The following is a 24,136-nucleotide window of genomic DNA, read 5'->3' on the forward strand; positions in this document are numbered from 1 at the left end:
AGCCACTCAATTCCGCTGTTGTAGCATAAAAGCAGCCACAGAGAATACATAAACAAAGGCGTGCAGTTGTTTTCCAATAAAACTTTATTTACAAAAATATGCATCAGGCCATGTTTGGCCTGGGGCCATAGTTGGCTGACCCCCTGCTCTAGATTGATGTTCTTACTCTGTTCCTGGTCACAAGAGGTTTCTTTTGCTTTCTTATGGTCACAGCTAGTCATTTAAAAGGGCTTAAAAATATTTTACTCAATTCACAGTGTTCACCATAGCACACACCCTCCCCAATGTCTATCACCCAGCCGTCCCATCCCTCCCACCCCCCACCACTCCAGCAACCCTCAGTTTGTTTCCTGAGATTAAGAATTCCTCATATCAGTGAGGTCATATGATACGTGTCTTTCTCTGATTGACTTATTTCGCTCAGCATAACACTCTCCAGTTCTATCCACGTCGTTGCAAATGGCAAGATTTCATTCCTTTTGATGGCTGCATAATATTCCATTGTATATATATAGACCACATCTTCTTTATCCATTCATCTGTCGATGGACATCTTGGCTCTTTCTACAGTTTGGCTATTGTGGACATTGCTGCTATAAACATTGGGGTAGACATACCCCTTCGGATCCCTACATTTGTATCTTTGGGGTAAATACCCAGTACTGCAATTGCTGGATCGTATGGTAGCTCTATTTTCAACTTTTTGAAGAACCTCCATACTGTTTTCTAGAGTGGCTGCACCAGCTTGCATTCCCACCAACAATGATGTAATGTATGGTGATTAACATAACATAATAATAAAAATAAAGAAAGAAAAATAAAGAAAAAAGAATACACTGGGAAAACAAACAAACAAAAATATTTTACTGAAAAGTTTTAGATGTTACATAACAGAAAATCTTCCAGGATCTTCATTCTAGCATACAGACAGAAATAGAAGTTCTGCATTTAAATTTCTACTTGTTGAAAGAATTTCGGACAAGACTTTTCCAGTGGAAATGATCTTTCCTACAAGTCTAGTCTCTTTAGTAGTCGATGAAGAGTTTCTGGTTAGCCCTTATTTTTCTGTCGAGGCTTTTTCTACCCCCTGCCCCTACAGAACACATACTCTTCTGCTTGACTTGGTTGCCTCAAATACCCTGAACTTGCCTAGCTGTCTCATTCCCTCATGACTTTGCATATATTTTTCCATCTTCCAGGTTGCTCTCCCTTCCTTCCGCACAGTAAGTTTGGCAAATTCCTGCTACTCCTTCAACCCTCATTAAAAGTCCCTCTTCTGTGAAGCTCTTCTTTCCCAAAGCTGTTACTGTGTCCTATGTGTTCTAACTATGCCCATTACTACACCTATTGTATAGCACTGCTATCGCTAGTTTCCAAGAATGTCTCTTTGCTGGCTACAGGAAACTTGAGGATAGGAATGAGTTTTATTTATCTTTAAATGACCAGTGCCCGGTACATGTTTTTTTACTCAATACATTTATTTATTTGCTTTTGAAAAAATGAATAAATGGCTAAGCAGATGAATGAGTCCTTAGGGAATGGGATTTTAAACAAACCCCTTGTTTAAGGTTTTAATCTATCTCAGTAATCACTGGCCAAATTAGAACCTCCTAAACCCAGGCTTGTTTATTATTCTGGTTAGTCAAACCTACATAAAGTCAGTAGTGAAACACACAAGGACATGGACCATGCATGCATCACACCCAACCAGCATCAGGGAGGCCATTTATTGTCTCTAAAATAAAACAAAAGACACAGTGTTTTGTTTCTCTTTTATTGCAACCCATTGCAAGGTCAAAAGATTCACGGAAATATAGAAACTACAAACTGGGTGAATTTCCTTTATCCACTCAAAAAGACATTAAAGACAAAGGACCAGAATTTTTCACTACAGCAATATATTTCATAGTCTTTATTCTGAAAATACTGTTGACATTTTGGAGAGATAAAAAGCCCTGCATTAAACGTGTTCACATATATTTATGACATTCTACGCAAAACAAGAAATTCTATATTGCCCAGAAATCATTTTAAGCCTCATTTCAAAGCATCTAATGAGAACACATTCAACAACCATCACAGGATCACTCAAGGTGATGCTTTTTTTTTTTTCTTTTTCTGGTTGTTTTTTGAGATTAATGCTTTTGAGGCTGGATACGATATTTCTACAGATTTCTACAAATATACCAAAGCAGTTTTCCAGGTTATGTTGCATCAGGCTTTCTGGATTAGTCAACATCTTAAAGAATAAGTGCAAGTCCCCCACCCCACCCCACCCCCAAGCTAAAGCATGTTATAGTGCTGTATTTCAGATTTGAAAAATGCAACATTTAAAAAAAAAATCAATTATACACTTCTGAAACCGTTTGACAACCAAACTGTAACACTCTAAAGATTATTACAACTTTGAACTGAAATGGCACCATCCATATCATCAATGGCTCTCCCTTCTTTTGTCTTTTTTAACTATTTAAAATATAGTGTGACATATATAAAAATTAAACTTTTGTTTATTCACTCAAGTTACTATTACTATACACACTGTCATAAATTAGTTTTGGATTAAAAACCAGTTAAAATATTGTGAATTAAAATATTTTTCAGTGGTGGGGAAATGAATATGAAAACAATACCACTTGATGTGCAAGAAGAACTTTTTTATTAATAATAAAGTTTTTTTTCCTTACACAAATTTTATTCCGTTCAAACTAAATTAGTAACCTATTTAGTGATGGAAAAAATACCCTTGGTGCTTACTAACTAGATTTTCTTAACTGACTGGGATTAAAAGCAAAAAACATGCCACATCAGAAACATGTTGACATGATCAAAGGAAACAGTGTTTACAAAAAAGGAGTCATTATAAATAAGTGAATGGTATTTGAATGTAAAGCTATATTTTGTTTCTTACAGCTAGTATCATTTTAGCTATATTGGGACTTACCGAAAGTGAAACTCAAACCTTAGTATATCTGCTAAAGACCAAAAAAACAGTTATGTCCACACTGGGGAAGAATAAATAGCAAACTCACAAGGCAGGGTTTTGTATCTAGCTCTACTGTGAAAGATAATCACTCTTTAGCTTAAAAAGGCTCCCTGCTGTCTTGATTATAAATCTAGACACAGGAAAGTTTACTTGAGCCTGAGTCCCTACTATGAATTAATTGTAAAGATGTGTGAAATCAAAACATATATTCATTTACTGATAGATATGTCTTAACTGAAAGCTGGCAATCTTTAAACAAAGAAATGCTTATTTCTGACGAGTGTAAACAGAATCTTAATGAAAAGATTTTCTCATTTTTCCTCTTAACTCATACATTAACCAGCAACAGATCTTTGTAATAGCACAAGAACTATTCAAAAATAACATGCATATATCCAAAACACCTGTTCTAAAGCCCAAAGCAAAGCAAAAAAAAAAAAAAGATAAATCAATAGAAAGATTGTCTACTTATATCTCACTCATTAATCTTCTATTCATGTGACTACCTCCAAATCTCAGGAATATACTTTCATAATTATCAAAATTAACTAAAATAATTAAATGATCTGTAGGGTTTGTTGTTGTTGTTTTTTAATAACTGCTTACTATTAATTACACTGGTGCCTTTAATGTGGATAATGCTAAGGTTAGCTCCAAATATCATTAAAATATACCTGGACCAGTTACTACCCATGAAATAAAAGCTAATACAATGTTAACATAAAACTTAACTAAAATATTCAGGACTCAACAGAACACATGTACAGAATAATGAATAATTAACTTTTGTGAGCTGGCCAGGGGAGTTCAGAGTGTTGCCTCCATATAAAAACTTCACGGAAGGCTTTATTTCCTTTAGTCCCTACCTCACCTACAGATAACAAGTCAGCCCTCTGTGGACAGACTGAGGCAGAGCCACAGTGGATGACACGTTCCCTCAGTGACCTGGAGGGAGGCCCCTCTGTCAGAAAACAATCTAGAAAGAAACTGCCCTGGAGTTTGTGCACACATGCACGTGTACACGTATAGGAGGGGGTGTGAGAACCTGGATGTGTGTATGTGCCTGAAATTTTGCAAAGTACTGGTTTCCTGGTTTCTAATTAGTGCAACATCACTTCTGGTCTGGTCATCATCAGGAGAAGTGCACAATTCTATCCCATCAAAAGAGAAGGCACATGCCTTTCTGTCAGGGCATCTTCAAGAGGCAATAATTAGAAGCTCAAAATAATAGACCAAAGTTTTTTGGTTTTACAGTAAATTTTTTTTTTCTTTAGAGAAACAAGCCTTTGAACTTAAAAACTAAAGGGTCTGTGGCTTTCGAAATCTTTACTTTTTAAGGAAAAAAACAAACAAACAAACCCCAGCTCACCTGGGAACAAATAGCAGTTGCGCTTAGGCTATGCAGTATGCAAACAAGACACAAATATACACACTGGGGTACACCCACAGACATGGAACAGTTAAAACCTTTCCAAGGGATCACCGACCCCAAATCTCCAGGTCCTCTCCACACTGCTGAATGCCCCGAGTGGCCGTAGGCATGAGCAGGAGTGTTAGGAGGAGGCGGCAGACATGTTGGGGGTCCAGCCCATCTGATAGGCTCTCTCCAAGGTCCTCTTGCAGTCCTGCAGCACGGTGCTGAAGGTGATGTGGGGGTACTGCTGCACCAGCTGCTCCACCGTGACTTCGCTGACCTGCAACCACAGAAGAGCCGCCGTCACGCATGGGGACCACTGAAACCACGAGCTGCCCACGTTCTCTGGCGTGCTTATGGTGGCACTAGGAACCCTCGCCGCGTTCCTTCTCAGCAGCGTGAGAAAGCGTTTTATAAGACACGTGTTCCTTTTTGTCTGACCTTCCTGACTTCCTAAGTACTGGCGTTCACCCTTGGGGATTTTTCAAAAAGACGTATATATCATATCAAGAAATCAAATGTGTTTTCTAGAAGCATAAATGATAGTGGCTTACTGAGATCTTAACAATGCCCATTGAAAAGCTAGTGCTTGGGAGAAGAGGCAGTAGTAAGACAGCATTCTTACGTGCATTTGACTTCATCATCGACCTGACAGCTTTTTTAGGACAAAACTGTAGATTGGTAGAGAAGATCCACAGGATTCTAGGTAGAAGTGTTGGGGGAAATGTTTATTTTTCTTTCCTTTAAATGTTAAGGTATTGCAAACTTCCAGTCCCTTTGTGGAAAGGGCTGAAATGTGAGGAATCAATAATTAAAACATACATGGCTGGCAGGTCAGGGATGGCCCCGACAGACCTTAACCATCAAAGATACCACCTTGATTCTTGATTAGACAAGGCAATCAGACAGGCCTAATTAAAACTAACACCTTTACAATTGCTGTGCTGTGAAGGGATTAATTTGTCAATTATTTTTAAGCTGATTGCAGTTCATATCACAGAAGTAGACAGCTTCCTTCATCCTTTAGATAAATAAATGATTAACCTAAGAACCACAACTTTTAGGTAGCTTTATTTAAAATCTTTATTGAACACTTGGGCATTTTCAAATACATCAATATTTCATTTATACTGAGTAAGCTGGTCTGAAAGAAGGTGCTTATGATACACAATTTTGTGCTCCCTCTCCATGTCTGTTCATTATCGAAAAATATCAGGACCACCAGGAAAAACCGAAAACAACATCAAACCCTTGCTGTTTGCTTTGAAAGCCTGTTTAGAAGTATGATGACCATGACATTCAGTCATCTGCACTTTTCTGAAATAACATGATGTTTTTTAGGTGATTTGGAAAACTATGTTATATATAATCTTTTTTTAATTGGGAATTGATATTTCAACATGGCATTGATGATACTTAATCTGTCAGAATACGTCTCTATTCAAGACTTGCTTGTATTTAAATCAACTTTCATTCCAAATTCAACCAAACCATGTAGTTAATTCTTTTTTGTGATATAGATACAGTGTATAACATTGTTTTCAAAAACAAGAAGAAAATAATCTTAAATAAAAAGGAAAAACTGATACATAAATTAGAGTTGAGAATATGAACTGAGGGCCCTAAGAGGATTTTTAAGCAATATTTTTAATTTTTTAATTTAAATTTATGCTCTAAGTCTTGCTTGAGTTGAGGCAGCTTATAACAGTACACTTAGAAGGTCATACACCATCTAGCCCTGCCTATCTCTCTAGCATATTGTTGATACTCCAGTCACCTGACTTAATTTCAGATCATCAAACTGTCCAAGTTTCTTCTGGCCTCAGGGTCTCTGCACATGCTATTCTCTTTCCTGGAATACTTTTTAATCCAGTTTCTCCTAAAAACCCCTTTGTTATGCCCACTTCCTAGTCATTCTTGAGTTCTTAGCTTCAATGTCATTCCCCAGGAAACTTTAATCACTGCCTGCCCTATCCTTGCTCCCCTCCCCAAGCTAGGTAAGGCTTCCAGGTTATTTATTCTTTTAACATTGCCCACTTTGCCTTCCTAGTACTTATAAAGTTAGTTTATAATTGCTTCATTTAATGTCTGTTTCTCCTGCTCCAATGTACAATCCACAAAAGCCAAGATCATTTTTGTATCCCTAAGTCAGGCCTTGTGATTAGTGAATGAATGATAAAATAAATACCAAATGACGAATAAAAAATAGAAACTCAAAGCAAGGCAAAGCCATACACTCAAATACTAATCACAAAGACCAATGATTCACTGGGGAATTCCTAGTTGGCTCAGGAATTCCCTCCTTCAGGAAGTCTTCCCTAAGCAATCCTGTCTCCCAGAGAGGTTGGGTTAGGTATCCCCTTCCCTGTGCACCTGTGGCGGGCACCCTGCATGGTTTTTCTTTTACTTAAGCGCTCTCACATTGCAATCATCTCTTTACCTGCCTTTGCCTTCCACCTGAACAGAAGCCGGGGACCAGGGGACTGACTTTTACCTTTAAAGCTATCAAGCTGTGCACAACATAAAGAAGAAACATGGCAACTGTGGTTCATACCATGGACTTCAGAGTCAACCAGAAACAGGTTAGAACCCTGGTTTCACTTTATTTCTTCAAGACTTAGTTTCCTCAACTGTATGCACAGAATAAAAGTACTTAAGTCATAGGATTGTTATAAGGATTAAGTGTAATGATATGCTTAACACTGTGGCTGACTTAAAAAGGTCCCCAAATGGTAGCTCTTATTATTACAGCAGGCACTCAATAAATTCTCTATAGCGATGCTCAATATTGTTCAATTTCTGAGATATTTCAGAAATGAGCTCTGATAACATTAGTTGTAATGTTCAAAGTAAAATAATCATAGGGCAAGAAGTAACCTTTAAAACATACTTCATATACAAGCAGAGTCTATTATATCTTATTGTTCTCTAGGGGAGAGTCTAGAACTTTCCTTAATAAAACAGTGCAGGTTGTAAATATCTACTTTTGGAAAATGCTCCCTTTTCTTTACCTGATGTTTCCCATTCTGCTGTTAGGTTACCTTCCTCCCTCCTGCCATCAACAAACCCGTAAGGATGCAGGTCTCACTAAGAAAGAACTGAAATCACTTGGTCAGAGAGGACACCCAGAAAATCTACATTGCATTGCAAGAGAAGAAAGTGTGGTCCAAACCACGTGGTATCCAAGGAACAACTACCTGAAAAGCGATGACAAAAGAATGGAGAAGATAAGACATTTAAGCCCACCCTAAAGATGGGGCCTGCCTTCTGTGCTGCATCTTTTCTAATCTACACATGGGCCTGTATAAAGTCCTATACCTAGGGCTGACAGGCAATTTGTTTTGGAGATTCAATTTTTAAAAACAGAAAATATCTCTATGTGATAACTTCTACAGGAAGAGAGAGATAATTCACCTTAAGCAAACTTGATATTTGAAGATAAATTTATGAAGTACATCAATGAGTGGATAATTGTTGACTTGGTAAAGTCTTTCATGGTCAGGTTAATTTATTTTCTCAGCTCTCCCAACGTCTTCTATATGTCCTTTGATTTACCAAAATTCAATTTACCTATTTCTGTTGCATTAAGTAAGGTCTACCTGTAGCTGAGAATATAGAGTATATTAGCTCTCTGGCTTTCACAGGTTCTGAGCAAGAATAGACAGTAACTTGGCTTCATATGGCTGTATGAAAAACAGAACAAGTAATCCTCTGAGGGTATAATATGTCTTCTAAGCAATCTTTTTGCTAACTGGCTCTGTAAATTCTAGAAAACAGAGCAGAGGGGAAAATGCAAATATTCCATTTTAGAGCTTTGTTGGGTAGAAGCTATTCAGGGGAAATACATGTGTTCCCACTAGGGAAGGTTCTATCTTTTACTTATAGTGTCTCCTGGCGATATGGTGTGACAAATTGTATACTAAAGTTATTTTCATTTACTCCTCAGAAGTACAAATTATGCTCACCTCTTTGTATAGAATCTATAAGCACTTTGGTGCCTTAGAGAAAGAGTTCGGTGTTAGACACCAGGAGGGTCCAAATCATTTTAAATCGTTACGCCTACATACACATTTCTGCAGACATTTTGTCATGCACAACCCCACTCGCTAGAATGAAAAGAACCATTCTCTGTTCCAACTCATAAAATGTGTGTAATATAAGAAAGGAACATAGATGAATTTTTTTTTAATTTCCCCATGATCCCTGGTTTTCTGTATTCAATTTCTTTTCCTCTTGCTGAAAACTATCAATGGCAACTCCTATATTACACAGGAGATTTGAAAAATGCAGCCTATCTTCCTTAAGAAATATGCAGTGGTGTCATTTGAAGAAATTACTGTGATTAAAGGGAAAAAAGTGTGTACCACAGGTTTTTTTTTTTAAATATAAGAAAAATTGGATTTTATGGTTCTCTCCAAAGACTGCATAATCATAATTTACATTTTCAAAATTATTACAACTCTTTTCAAGGTAGTAGCAATTTGTCTGGTATTTTAATCAATTTTGAGTTAACATCTATCTATTAGCACTTTTTGAAACTGTGAGGTAAATTGCTATGCTAATTAAGGTAAATCACACCATAGTTTCATTCTATTGCTGCTGCTACTATGGGAGGGTGAGGAGAGAACCTTCCGAGCTTCTGAGGTTCAGCTGAGCTAATTTATCTAGACCATCGCACCGCTGTTTCACCTCCTCATCAAAACTTTCCCCAGAACGTTCCAGCTAAGTGTAAGCCCAAGCCTGAAGTATCTCCCCAATGATAACTATGGCTCAAAAAATACTATTTCTAATAAAATTTGCCAAAGAAACCATTTATATTACGTGACTCTTATTTCCTCTTTGCCTTATGTTTTAAAATAGGACTTGTTTCTTATGAGGGAGGAAATATTTGACACCTGAGTATATTAAAATCACACTTATGAATACACTTATGAATATAACAAACCACTTAAAATCACTTTTTTAAAAATTACTTTTTTCTAGATGGAGAAATTTTCCCTGCAGAAAGTGACCACTACTGAAAATACCAATACCATGTATTGCGTTATTGCTAGACTGTAAGTTCCTTGACAGCAAAGAGTATTTGAGTCAGCCCTTTGTTTTCAGTCCCATGCACACTCCCCACTGTATTCTTGCCCCATTAGATTATGAGCTCAAGAGACAGGAGTTTCTGTTGGTTTTGTTCATGGCCAAATCCCTAGCACCTACAGAATGTCTAGCCCCGAGTAATGACTCAATAAATATTTGCTGGCTCAATTACTGTAGTAGTCATTCGTGAATAGGTATTGAGTAAACACAGAAGCGCCGATCAGTACTGCGCCAGATAAGCTCACCTTGTTCCCAGACCGTTCCAGCTACAGTGGCAGCAGTCTCTCAAGTCTTGATATTAAAACTCCTTTTGTCCTTTGAAGCTCATACCCAAGGTGATCTTTGTGCTACTCTCCTCTCCATCTGACATCACTGGGTATGTCTTTCCAGATACATCTTCCCTGGGGTTTCCAACAACTTTGCACAGGAGACCAAAGTAGCTCATGATGGTGGCTCAGCCATTTGTTGGGTCATGCTGCTGTCAGGCAGTACTCAGGAAATGCCCAAACTATGCTTCAGTTAACTCATGGCAGCCTTCCTTACTGGAGATCGGGGTTACTACACTGGCTGGATAACACCGAGAAAGATGTTTGTGGTCACTAGATATGAGCCAGTTTCCAAAACTTCGCAAAAACCCACATGGTTCAGAAGATTTAATGCTTCTGCTTACAGCATCAGCACCCTGCTCAGCGTGGTGGACCCGGGAGGGGTCCACAGAAGACTCTGAAATTTTGTGACATTTAAGGTCCGTTCTCATGTCACAGTTATCTGGTGGCAGAAGGTGAACCGTGGGCAAATCTCCTGACTCAGGACAATACTACCTCCTATAATTTCTTGGGCTTCAGCAATTCTACCTGCTTCACTGCTACCTGGGAGCAAATGGCAATCTGAGGAGCTTTTTGTTGGTGATGGTTTTGTCATCACAGTGGTGTTTGGCATTTGTTGTTGTTCCAGATAGCATGATAGTAATACTGTGACTCCTGGTACAGTCCCAGACAAGGAAAAATTCTTCAACACAAACTGTTCTATGCTCCCCGCTGAGAAGCACTGTACTCATCAGATTTAGGCACCCATGTGGTAGGGGATAAGTCAAACACATTTCTTCTCTTTGCCATGGTTTACTTTGACGAAATACTTGAAATAATTTGGTAATTTTTCATCCTAATGACCAACAGAAGCAAATCAAAAGCATGTCCCCATTCCAGTATGGAGGGAATGGGAAAAATATTCAATGAGCATCTGCTATTTTCCAGTCATATAAGCATTAATGTTCCTTATTACAGATGAACTGTGGCTCAGAAAGAACTGGTATTTCACACTGGGTCATGCAGCTGGTAAATGGGAGCCAGGATCTGAATCCAGAACTCCTAAACACAAATGTTCTCTGCCCTGTGCCATGCTGGCCCAGCACACAGGTAACAGCGAGGAGCAGGAAGTGCCCGACTGGAGCCTAACCAATCACCTGCCCCAGTAAAATGTTCACCGACATGCACTTTCCATCTACATGGCGAAAATGATTTCAATTTACATATAAATACATGTCAAAGTCCTTTACAATTTCTCCAAAATGGCTGTTCTGTGGAAATGTAAATTCTAATGGATCTCACTTGGCTTGGGGAATATTCTGTTGTGGAGCTGTGGTTGCAGGGGACTTTGAAACGTGACAGAGACATGAGGACACTGCGGGACTAACGAGGGACCTCCCAGCAGGACACACTGCCCCATGACATACACAGGCATTGCTTTCTCTCTAGTCTCCGGCCCATCAAAACACTTTTGTGTGTCCCAGAGGTACAATGACCAACATGACAGATATGGTCCCTGTCCTCTGGGGGCAGGGAAAATGGACAATTACACCAGCCACAGCAAAGCTTGAGAAGTGCTTTCTAGGGGAAGCGCAGGTTGCTGTGGACAGAGGCACCCAGCCTTCTCCAGGAGGGTGGGAAAAGGCTTTCCAAAAGAAGTAATATTTAATTGAACTTCTGAAGGACAAGGAGGCATCGGTCTGTGTACATATGCGTTAAATACACACATATTATTCAGGGAAGAAGGGAAGCCCATTCGTGAGCCAGAGTAAAACGCGAATGTGTCCCTTACTCTGTAAGCTTTGTAAGGCGATGTTTCTCCAGCTCATCTAGCAAACTCAAGGGTATAACTGAAGGGGCTCTCACTTCACAAAGCTCTGTTCTGAGGAGAGGAGGTGAAGCAAACGGACCCCTCTATCTGAGGTGGGGAGTGGGGAGAGTAAGGAACCCACAGTACCCTGTGAAGGTGCTGCAAATAGCAACTACACTCCTCTCTCCTAATTCAGGGCTCTTGCCCTCACGCTGGTCTGTCATTCTTCACAGACTCCCTGGGCAATGTCACTCACTGCTAACAGCCCCAGAGGCTGACTCCTGGCGGCCCAGAGGCAGAGTGTTGTCTGTCGGGCAATCCGCCTCTGGAATCTGCTTCTCTCTGAGTGTCTTGGCTCTCTGGGAAACTGTACTGGTTGTCTGTGGAACCTGGCACTCACAAGGTGTAGCAAAAGTCGTGGACAATGCATATTCAAATAAGGCCCAAATGCTCTTTAAGCAAGTGCCCACTGGCCCCAAGATGGGCACGTAGCAAAATGGATAAAATGAGAGTAATATGAACCCTAGTAATACGTCAAATTGGCATGTAAATGAGATGAGTGATCTAAGTGCAGTTTAAAATCTCTTAAATAGGATACTAAGAAAAGAATAAAACAGCAGATGATACACTGATTTTCCCGGGACCCTGCACAGCCAACACCATGCACCAGGCTCTCTTCGGCGATTCTATATCCTTCACTTTGCAGCAGGACTTCTCACGTCCCTGGTTTGGCTGACGTGCCATGTCCTGCTGATGATGCCCTACGTTAGAACACGGAGGTCCAGGACGCCAAAAATCTGGAGCGACTTTTACACTCTCTCACCTCACCCTTCTCTTCAGCAGCAAGGCTAAGCTTCCCAGCAGTCTGGAGGAGGATACAGCAGTAAGGCACGAACAGACTGTGGGCAGAGCCCACAATGAAGAGAAAGGGTCTTCCCCAGACTGGTGAGGCCTGTGGAAATGATTCTAGGTGTGAGCCGAAGCACCTGCTCTTTGTCTCTACTGTACAGGCAGCTTCACATTCTTTTCCTTCCCTCCGCCTCTCTCAGTCAAACCAATGAACGTCCTTCTCCACGAACTCCACAGTAACTCACACATAACAAACGTTTGATATGTGTTTACTGAAGTGGGATGAGTTCAACTGTGTCTGCAACCAAGAACACAAACAAGAATACAGTGGATCTCAGCCCAACTGCTCACCAGAATCACCTGGGGATCTTTTAAAAATCCTGACGCTCAGGTCATATCCCAGACTGACTGTATCTGAATCTTGGGGCACTGGGACCCAGGCACCAGTATTTTTTAAAGCCCTCCCCGCCCCCAGGAGATTCCTGTGCAGCTCAGGTTGAGACCTACTGGTCTAAAGCTTTCAACTGAAGAGCTTGTAGAGGGCACAGGTGATTTCTGCTCTTGGGAATCTGAAGGCAAGGTCTGAAATAAGATTATTTAAAGATAACAAGTATGCACTTGACTCCCATATTGCCCTCTACATTAAACTGAGTCAGGGCTTCTGGAGAAAAGAAACTGCTGCTCCTACAGCTTATACGCCCATCTTTTTACAAATACTCATCACTACATGAAACACAAGGTCCGTTTTTTGAATGTGGTAAAAACAGAGTGGTTTCCTCTCCTTCAGCATTGGTATTGGAACTCTAGTTGGGCACAGCCAAAGGAGGCCACCTCCTGACCTTCCCAATAGCTAATGGAAGGGAAGATTCCCTTAAACCCAGGTGTCACATGGATGTATGTAGTGCTTCCTCAAGGGACCACCCATGAGGTGGAAGGATGGAGCACACATGACTAAATATTTAATATAATTTTAGTTATATTAAATATTAAATAAACGGATTATCTTATTGGAGACTAAAGGCCACCTGCTAAATATGGGAGTCAGTTGATTGATTATAGGCCACCCACAATGCACTTCGCTTCATGTATGAACCTCATACTACTGGCCTGAGGCCTTTATGGATGTATTTTTTTTTTGTATAGAGAGGCAAGAAATATTACTCTTGGTGGCAAAAAACTCATCTAAAAGTCCCAAAGCTTAGAAAGAGACAGATACTGAGAATGCAATGAACCTGACAGAGGCAGGCTCATAAATTCAGTCAACTTTGTCAAATGCAGTCATTCCATTTCAGAATCTGCAATGATTGGAAGTGCTATGCTCTGTCAATATCACAACAGGCCTGGCTTCATGCTGTCTCTTTTTCATGAAATGCGGGTTGCCTGTTAACACTAGCATTGCTTTCTATTCACTTGAATTAGCACAGTGAGAAAGCAGCAAAGAACCTGGGAGGATGAGGATCACAGAAACGCCTGCAGTGTTAAGTGAGAATCGGGGCTCGCCAACCTGAAGCCTCTAATTAGAGATTAGTGTCACAGGACTCCAACAACCAGACTGTCAGGGAGAGAAATTAGTGACATTTTCATTCCCTGTTCCAACAAGCAGTCTTCCACCAAGAAGGATGTTTCAAGTCAAGTGTAAGCTCTGTGTATAGCCTTGCGTGTTCCATTCCAAAGCCACAGACCACTGGCCATGGAATTGACCCTTTGCACGAATCTATACATTTTTTGTATAGATTTGCATGTGCGGTGCAGATGAGAACCAAAGCAGACCTGTGTGGGACATCAAGGTGGAGAAAGCCACTTGGGGAGTCATCTGCGATGCTCTAAATGGTTCAGCAAAAGATTGACTATTTGAGAAACACTGGCCCTAATAAGATAATTAATGTAGTCAGTAACTGAGCAGTAAGTGCAATGTATTTATAGAACACATCTGGGTGTTTCTAAATTCAACTCTCAAAGTTAAGCTGAAAAACACAATCGAGAAAGAAGACTCTTAGAACTAAAAACGTCTTTTCTTTCATGCTTAATGGCTTTCTTGATTTCAGTTTTTATTTTCTTACATAAAGCCTAGGGCAGTGGTAATCACCAGTGGACACCTAACGAAAAAATATCCCTCTAAAACGGCGGTTTCCATCAGGTAGAATTGATGGATTTGATCTGTTTCCTAAAACAAATTTATTACCAGCAAAAATTTATTCTGCATAAAAGTGATCTGTAAATCTGTGGATGAGAAAGCCTGAGGGGCGCCTGGGTGGCTCAGTTGGTTAAGCGTCTGCCTTCGGCTCAGGTCATGATCCCAGGGTCCTGGGATCGAGCCCTGCATCGGGCTCCCTGCTCCACGGGAAGCCCGCTTCTCCCTCTCCCACTCGCCCTGCTTGTGTTCCCTCTCTTGCTGTCTCTCTCTCTGTCAAATAAATAAATAAAATCTTAAAAAAAAAAAAAAAAGAACACCTGAAAACAAGTGATATTTTTGGTGTTCAGAAGAAAGACTCTACATAAATCAGAGCATTCTGGGGTCAGGCTCTGAAGGAATTGGAGTCCAATCATACAGCAGATGCCTGGACTCTGTCCGTGATTATCATGAACCCCAGGGGCTTTTGGCTACACTCACAACCCCCCAGTTATGGAAACTGGTATTAAATCCAAGGTATCATCTTTTTTAGTCATTTATTTCCCTCTGTCCCGATACTTCTTTTAAAAATGATTTTATTTATTTATTTGACAGACAGAGAGCCAGAGAGCACAAGTGGGGGGAGTAGCGGAGGGAGAGGGAGAAGCAGGCTCTCCGCTGAGCAAGGACCCTGATGTGCGGCTCGATCCCAGGACCTTGGGATCACAACCTGAGCTGAAGGCAGACACCCAACTGACTGAGCCACCCAGGCGCCCCTCCAGATACTTCTTATAATCTATAAAACTATTAGGAGAAAGTGGGATCTAATGTTTTTCAAACTTGCTTGTAGCTGTACAATACTTCTGCAAACCAAAATAATAAATAAACAAACCAAATAAGTAAACTAAATAAATGAAGCAATGAAAGTGGGGCTGCTCTGGTTGAAGTTAGGTGAGAGGACCAGGCCCCACTCTGTCATTCCCAGAGACTCCTCAGAACCTCCTCAGAACCCTGGAGCTATACAAAATGCAGATGAGAAACACAGTCCATCCATCCATCCTCCAATACACATTTGTTTAGTAACAGTAATGTACCAGCCACTGTGGCCGGGTCTGGCAATACAATCTAGAAGCAGAAATCCATGGATCTTACATTCTAATGAGGGGGAGGGGGATGGGGACGAGGAAGGTAAGCATTCACCGTCACAGCAAATAAGAGCTAATGTTTATTGCTTGCTTTGTGTAAGGAACTTTCCACACATTAACTCATTTAATCCTCTCTATAGTTTATGGGAGAGGTGTTATTTTTATTTCCACTTCACAGATGAGGGAAGCAGTCCGGGAGATGGAGATAGAAAAGCCAGGAGCATGGTGACATTGAAGGCAAGGGAGAAGTATTCTCATGAAGGAGGACATGGTTACCACGGCGATGCAGCTGCTAGGAGATGAAGCAAACTGTGGACAGAGAAGTGGCCACTGGATGTGGTGACGAGGAAGTCACCGGTGACGCTGGAAAGAGCGGAATCAGTAGCATGGCGGAAGACAACCACAGAGGACCATGGCTGAAAGCAGATGTGGGAATCAAAGCAAGGTTCTTTATGCAGAAGAAATATACTTTGGGGTGCCATTTCTGACAGCTAATTTGCAGTCCTACTGCATGCACTATAATTGCCTGCTTGCTTGTCTGTCTCCCCCAGGAGGCTGCGGGCTCCGTGGGGGTAGAGACGGTCTTATTCACTGTTTTTTCTGATCTGTCACCTATCACAGTGACTGGAACACAAGTAAGCAACTCAACGGATATCTCTTCAATAAATGGATAAAATAGATGATAAAAATTGGGACAGGGGAGGGAGTTTAGGTTTCTTCTTGAAAAACTACTTGTCAAACAAAATTTTCCCCTGCTGAATGGCTGGGCCTCGCGTGCAGACTGAGCCGGTTCCTTCCCGAGGGGCTGTTGTCCCTCAGTCTCCTAAGCCACTGCAAGCTGTCCTTGCTTCTACTGTGAAGTCAGGTGCTTAGGAGTTCTGGGATCTAATCTGAGCCCTGTTAAGCAACTGCTGTTACCTTTTCTATTTACAAATTAAAAAAAATAATATGATCCTGCAACCTAATTCTTTCATATAATTACTTAAGCCAAATCAAAGTTCCAAGGAGATTATTTACTGCAAAGCAATGACACTCCCGGGTGCCTTCAGGCAAACTCTAACATAACATTCTATTCACCCTACAGCATCTGGGGAACAGCAGACCCTCTCTTTTCTCCTTTCTAAAAAAAAATAAAATTTCACTGTACATCAATCCCATAACAGAAGTGAACAAAACATAAGCAGTAGCTTACAGCACATTCCCTTAAATAAGTGTTCTAGGGGAGATGTCGATTTTCCTGAAGAAGCAAACGAAACAAGTCCCAGCCTGGACATTGCATGCCATGTAACTTGGCAAGTCTTTACTCTGTTCACAGGAAAGGACTGCGACCTACTGGTCTCTGAATTTCTTCTTCCCTTATAAGTGTAATTGTTATTTAATGGGTTTTAAGTATGAAAAAAATAGATCCTATTTGTTCCTGAGAACTGCTAAGTCTCAGGGCCTTGTTTTCTTTGTAAGATATAAGCATGTGAATTTATATTCACGGCTACAATCTTACGAACCAGGTAGTTCACGTCATGGTTAAATATCACATACAAGATTCCACAACAGATATGTACATATGAATAAATAATAGTAGTAGTAGTTGACATTACCGAGGGCTTACAGGGTATGTGATGTTGGGCTAAGCGTTCTTTTGCACTATCTCATTTAATCTCAGAACAACCCTATGGAGTAAATATATCGCGATTTTTCAGATGGTGAAACTGAGGCTTTTAGGGATTAAGCTGTCCAAAATCCCACAGACAGTAAAGCAAAGGAGGTAGCATTTGAAAACCCCGCAGTCTGACAGCAACATGCTGTGTTTCTTGGCTTAATACTTAAATACAGGGAAGGCCTCTCAGGTGAATAGGACTGGAAGAAGAGGAGATGGGAACGCTTGGCTACCGTGAGGTTGTGAGGTTGTGAGGTAACCTCTGAATTTCAGCTGATGTGTCTTTCTGTTTCAATTACCAAGAATAATCAGGAGAGGGTTGTAGAAATGTGTTTTAAAGCGTTCCTATGTGAAAATCACCTGGAGAAACTGTTTTATCAGCAAAAGGAACAAGATGCTGATTCTTCAAGTGAAGGACTGAGGTTCAGATTTTCGAGCCCCAGCCACGCTCTCTAACCGTTTTTCATCTTCCCTCTTCCTCTGAGCACACGACGGTGCGCTTCCCGGTACGTAACCAGGTAATGGTCACGTCGCCTGGGCCTGGGACAGCACAATCGAATACAGTCAACACCACTCCTGCCTTATTAGGACAGAATGTTTTGTTTTGTTCTGTTCTTCACTTTATTTTCTTTGATAAGGCATAAATTCTCAATTTTCAATTTTGGCTACGGGCAATCTGGAAACAGCTGTGCATGCATTGCAGGGGAGTGGGGAGTCCCTGCAGGTACACACTCGGTTTCATGGCTGAATTGCTACCAAAACAGTCCTGGACACAGCGCCCCACAAATTATTTTTCCTTTAAACTGATTTTTCCAGTTAGTTCTGTATATTAGTTACAGAGTCCTATATTACTTTCCCCATAGGGCTTTCCTGCTCCTGATTCCTAAACAAGCTGATAAAAACTCCATTTTCTCCACAGAAATATTTAGGTGGTTGAGGCTTTCTCTTACCATAATTACTTCCTGAAAAATGCAGTGGTCAATTTTTCCCTGAATATTTTTACATTAAACTGGGCACATAAAAGTTGGCCCTTGATATTTTAAGGTTGTAAAGTAGATTTCTGGCTTTAAAGAGATGACTGGTTTCTATTACTTGCTTTCCATGTTGGCTTCTCATTGATTTGATTAAATCTCTTTACCATTTAAATGAGGAACTCTGTGTGAATACAAGAATTTCTTCTGACCTGAAGAAATCATTTCTTATTGAAAGAAATCATCTATTTCACTCCTCAACTAAGTACTTCAGGAGTTGGAGCAGGTGAGGAGAAAGGTCTCGGCAATGGCGGTTTGATGAGAAATGAATTAATTCGATTATTTCCATGGTGTGGATCAATAACAGTCAGCCTCACAGAAGCCCCTGGCCTGAAGGCAGCTGGATAATCAATAGGATCACACAGAGGCTTCTCCTCCCCCGGCAGCCTCTCTGATCTTTTCTGGGCGGACTCTTCACGCCTGTGTAATTCTAATTTATGTCAACTAGAAATCAAAGAAATTCCAAGAGGCTTTGGTCATAGGACATTGGGGTGGACCTTTCAAAATCTATTTATGTCTATTCCTTAAGTGATGTGGCCCCCACGACCCTCCTGGCGCCTCTAGAGGCCAAGGAGAAGGAGCCTCCCCACAGAAACTACCTGCTCCAGGCTGAGGCAGAGGAACGGCGTGAGGTAAATCGAGGTATACTTTCTCCTTCCTGTCTACAACTCTGCAGGGACATAAGAACAAATAAGCATTTTAAGCAAAATGCTTTGCCAAGAGTGGCTCCCTCAGTAACGCTCTTTAATGATACCCCAGACGCTGGCATTTTCAAATCAAATGAACAGTGTATAAAATTAGTTCTGCATGAAGTTAAAAAAAAGAGAGAGAGAGTGAAAGGGAGCTTTTAAAAGCTCCAGCATTTCTCCATCCAACTGCTTTTCACAAGGATTTGGCATTTGAGAATTGCTACATTTATGATGTTATTCGCTGCTCATAATTCAGGCCCTCTGTCTCCAAACTTCTGTATTAACACACACTGCAGAGGTTCCCACCACGACATTTTATCACCAAGGTTTTCCACACCAGCCAGGCTGCCTCTGGCGAGGTCTAGTTTCTCAGCCAGTGCCATGCCACTGGGCTGCCTCCCTTCTCATCAACCCTGTTACCCCAAACATTTTCCATTAACCTTGAACACTGTATTTCCATTTGCCCTACAGCTTTCCCATGATTTTTTTGGTCCTTTTCAGTTTTGTTCTCCATCCAAACTGCCTTGTAAGAAATGAGGAAAATATCATATTATTAGAAGAAACAGATCTATATGGAATCTAGAGTTCTATAAAATATTCTATTCTGAAGTTGTGAAAATGATTTCTATGACCAAAGCCATCGACTGTCTATAATCGTGGAAAGCAGAGTAAACATATCGCTCTTATTAGAGTCCCATTGATTATACAAGCGGTTTTAACTAAATCACCAAATAAATGAGTGTTAAGTTGATAGGTGATTTCGGGTCAACTCTAATTCCCAAGGTCAAGTAAGCTTTGAACAGTCTTTAAGAATATAAGTTCACCCCAATTCATGAAAGCCGTCTCACACGGCGTTTTCTTCTCTTCGTTCTTACAATGCACTAAAGTTTAGGAGATTAAGTGGAGTCGGTTTTAAAACTCAAAGTAATGCCTCTAACATGCTTATCCATCCAGCAATCAGAACAGCTACTCAAACGCGGGCTTCTTAATGCACTGCCTAATTTTACAAGTGCTCGGGGACTGCTGCGTTTGAGGAGTGGCTGGAGGACTCCTCCCTAGGAGACACCAGTGTTTCAGCCAAACACATTCACTGCAGTTTAGTTTAGACATTGTCTGACAATCTAAGCATGCGTTGCTTTCATTGCAAAGAATACATTTAATGTTTCTCAGCTGTTCTTTGTTTACCCAATGAGAGAGAGAAAGAAGAGGGAGACAGAGGAAAACACCTTTTCCTACAACAAATGCATTTTGTTATTCTTGCAATTCCTCAAAAGCCCACGTGAGGAAAAAAAGCTCAAGCTTGGTAAAATATAGCTTCCAAATTAAATATAAATGGCTGCATGTGAAAGAAAATATTACTAGCCTTCAGTATGTCACAGAACCACAGGATCACAGAACTCAAGCCCTGGGACACACAGACGTCACAAACCCCGTCTCTCCCCAGAGCAGGATCCCAGCGACAACATTCCTGACAAGGGGGTTAACTGTGTAGACCATCAAGGTCTCTTGCCTCTCCTTTGGCTCCAGTTGGTATGCAGAAAGGGGAGGAAATCAAATTGGCGCATTATAATAGGTTAGCAAATTTGGTTAAGGTACAGAGAGAAGGCTGATAGACCCAAACTAGTTTTGGTCTTCAATTATTGGTTGGCACAGATGATTACATTGGGATAGATAATGGGGTCTTCGTCTCCATATCCTGGTCATGATTTCTCTGGGTTTTCTATTTCTATTCTTATTTTTCTCCATCATTATTACTTTCTTTTTGTTTCCCTGCCTATTTGAATTGTCTTATCTTCAACTCAGCCTTTTCTTCCACTGCAAATCTTTCTTCATCCCTATGCCAGGTTTGTAAGTTGATTCGAAATACAGAGTGTCCCATGGAGGTATTAGTTTTCCTTTGTCGAATGTGTAGAAAATGTAATTATTGACATCTTAGTATAGAAAATAATAATCTTAATTTTAAATTTAACAGAGGAAAAAGTAAAAGGACAATGTCTTCTCCAATCTCAGTTTATATGTTCTCTCTTTAATTTCTTTTCAAAATTGGATAGCAGGCAGTACAATTTTTTTCTCATTTGGAAATTTCAAATATCAAAACACAGGTTAATGTGACATTGATGATAATAATCAGTAGCACTCAGTATTTTACATACAACAAACATGATTATTCTAAGAGCGTGGTATATTTAAATGCTCACAACAACTCTATAAGATAGATACTATTATTATTCCCATTTTACAAATGAGGAAACAGAGGCACTGAGTAAGCAACTGCCCAAGATGACACTATGGAGAGCAGAGCCCAGATTTGAACTCTGGCCTCTAAGTCCATGACCTATCAACTATTTTAATCTCTTTGCTACTCGAGTCTTTCTGAGTCTTGATAAAAATTTAAAATCTGGAGACAGATTGCATAACACAAATTTTGAAGCTGAGTAGCTACTTAATCTAGATTTCCATCCAAATAAATCAACAAACAGGCTATTACGTGTAAGGCTTTCCTTGCACTTTGTGGGTGGTTTGGAAGCTTCTTCTGTCCTCTCAGAACCTCTCATGTCTGGCGCTGAGCTGCCGTAAGCCTAAGGACGCCAGGCAGCAAGGCTGGACCCAGCATCCCCCGGGCCAGGCCGCACGGCAGCAGGCTAAGGTCAGGCAGGGTGGTGCAGCTCTCAGAGCAGCTCACTGGTTGGAGAAAGGATTCAGAGGCCGCCTGAGCAAAGGACTAACACTCTCTCAGGGATACCGCTAATCAGAACAGCCTCCCCATTTCATTTTGGAGTAATTTGCATTTGGGTAGAAAAGGATCCATTCCTTAACTTAAAATTAGCAAAATGCTGGTCAGCAAGTATGTCTGGAATAATCTCCTGTACTAACTGGAACACAAACTTCTACAATTCATCTCTGAAGGTGGAGCTGACCTCAACAAATCTAAAGAGTATGGACTAGAAATATGGTAATTTCCAAGAATGCTTGTGGATACACAGATATATTTTGAATGCATACATTTTGGTGTCCTTGGTTAGGAGTACTCAGGTAGCAGTTTCTTCTGGCAGACACTGAGCAAAGCTGTTGTCATTGTTTCACGTTTCTAGAATACTCTGTCTACTGTAGACTCTTCAACTTGTTTTAAAAAGAAATCTTCTTTTTTAAAAGATTTTATTTTTAAGTAATCTCTACACCCAACATGGGCCTCGAACTCCTGACCCCAAGATCAAGAGTCACATGCTCCATTGACTGCGCCAGCCAGGAGGCCCTAAAAGAAGTCATTTTAAGGTGACAGATGTTAGTAGCAGCATCAGGTTGGTTAGTAGTGAAATTTGAGGGAGACTTGCAACCCCTGGGTCTCAGTGCTGTTGCTTAGTAACAGTCAGTCAGCTTTTGAGGCTGGGCTGAGAATATACAGTAAATTCTCTCTAAACATAACTAGCTGGCAAAGGCCCAGTATAAGTTGGGATTTTAAAGCATTTGGAGACAGGAACTAGGTCAATTAACAAAAATGACATAGCACACAAAGGATTTGGGCCATTCTCCTATTTGCCCCCAAATATGCTACGTTTAGAAAAATGCATGTCCTTGGAGAGACACATATATTTAGTTTCACTCTCTTTTGCTAGATTTGTCCCTAAGCACCATTTGCAAAAGTAGCACACATGTATAAATTATTTTAAGATGCTAGCAAGTTCTGAGCAAGTATCTGAGGTTGATCTTTCCCAAGAAAGCAGTCCCTGTGCCCGGAGACTGCATCCAGGGTGTGCCGCGAGCACCGGACCCAGGCTCCAAAGACCTGGGGTCAGATCTTGGATAAGTGGCCTCTGGCCAGTGCCTGGGTCTTTCTGAGCCTCTGTTTTCTCCCCGTCACAGTGCAGATAACCACTTGTTAGACTTACAGGGGAGACATGGAAGTAACAAGGGGGAAAGCACCTCTGTCGTGGCTGGTGATCGGTACAGATTTTTATCAGCTTTCCTTCTCAGTCTTCAAAGGGCCCCATATTAAATGTGGCACAATTTCCCTAACTCACACCCACATCTCCTGGCCAGCTCCATACACCTTCAGTGGGACCTCTGGGACCATTTCTCATCATGTGCTAAAAGTGGCATCTTAAGTGTGGAAAGGTGCAAACTCCCACATAATATCCCCTCACTGGCCTTTTCTTGCCCCCAGATGGCTAGAATACATAGATGTTGAACACTGAAATCACACACTTCAAATTGCGAGAAACCAATTTGGCACTGTTCTTTCCACCTTACTGTTGCAGGAAACTTGGAACCCAGAAAAGAATTTTACTGTTAGACCCTGCACATTGCTGGGTGCCATGCAAACATTTTTAATTTTGGTTCATGGACTTAGGGAGAGGAGGCCAAAATCTAATTTGACTGTGTGTATGACTGCTTTTCCTTTCTGCATAAGCACAAAATTCATTTTTAAACAGAGAAATGCAAAAATAATCTCAGATTCATTTAGAAAACCAGGCATCTTGCAATGCGTAGCTGTAATAGTACATGTATGTGCATGTACACATTTGTACATATAGGGAGAGAGAGTATGATAGAAAGCTATTACCTACACCATATATAGAAAACAAATTTGAGAGGTAACTCTTACTTTATCGCATCTCATCAGCCCCAAGTATCTCAGGGATTTGCTGCTCTGTGCAATGAGGGTGGCTCCTTGATCTGTAATTTCTTTACACCATCCGACGTCCACAGTCTCTATCGTCATGCTATACCGGCCGATGGCTATCAGGGCTGCAAGGAGGGACAGAGAGAGAGAAAGCAAGCATAAATGTTAGCAGTGTAAGGGGCCTCTATCTTATTATGACTATTCCTCTCATTTCCCCACTAAACTTGTTCCTGACAGGTTGTGTGTAAACGAGTGTTTTGTAAATGAAATTAAATCTGAAATGATTTTGGAAAGCTTGCTCTATGACAAACCCTTTCACCAAGTGAATAATCATTCCATAATTCCCCTTTTGTCAGAACACAACCTCTTATCAGTTTTACTCATTACAAGGTTACCTGTACTTTCAAACATTCATATCTGCAGAAGGAATAAAT

At 40.7% G+C, this 24,136-nt stretch overlaps 1 protein-coding gene across 4 annotated transcripts in view; it reads right to left on the reverse strand.

The window, feature by feature from the left end:
• Window positions 1-1,760: 1,760 nt before the first annotated feature.
• Window positions 1,761-24,136, reverse strand: part of FBXL17 (F-box and leucine rich repeat protein 17) — a 514,999-nt gene continuing 492,623 nt past the window's right edge. For 3 of the 4 annotated variants that reach the window (XM_035015017.1, XM_035015016.1, XM_035015015.1), the window contains 2 exons: window positions 23,685-23,827; window positions 1,761-4,680 (listed from right to left, as the gene is read on the reverse strand). In XM_035015017.1, coding sequence (XP_034870908.1) covers window positions 4,540-4,680; window positions 23,685-23,827 — 284 coding nt within the window. In that variant the 3' untranslated portion in view covers window positions 1,761-4,539. The remainder of the gene's footprint in view (window positions 4,681-23,684; window positions 23,828-24,136) is intronic. The other variant, XR_004681048.1, reaches the window with a different exon arrangement.

This window comes from Mirounga leonina, unplaced genomic scaffold (genome assembly GCF_011800145.1).
Source record: "Mirounga leonina isolate KUSES-001 unplaced genomic scaffold, KU_Mleo_1.0 Mir_168, whole genome shotgun sequence".
NCBI classification, from domain to species: domain Eukaryota; kingdom Metazoa; phylum Chordata; class Mammalia; order Carnivora; family Phocidae; genus Mirounga; species Mirounga leonina.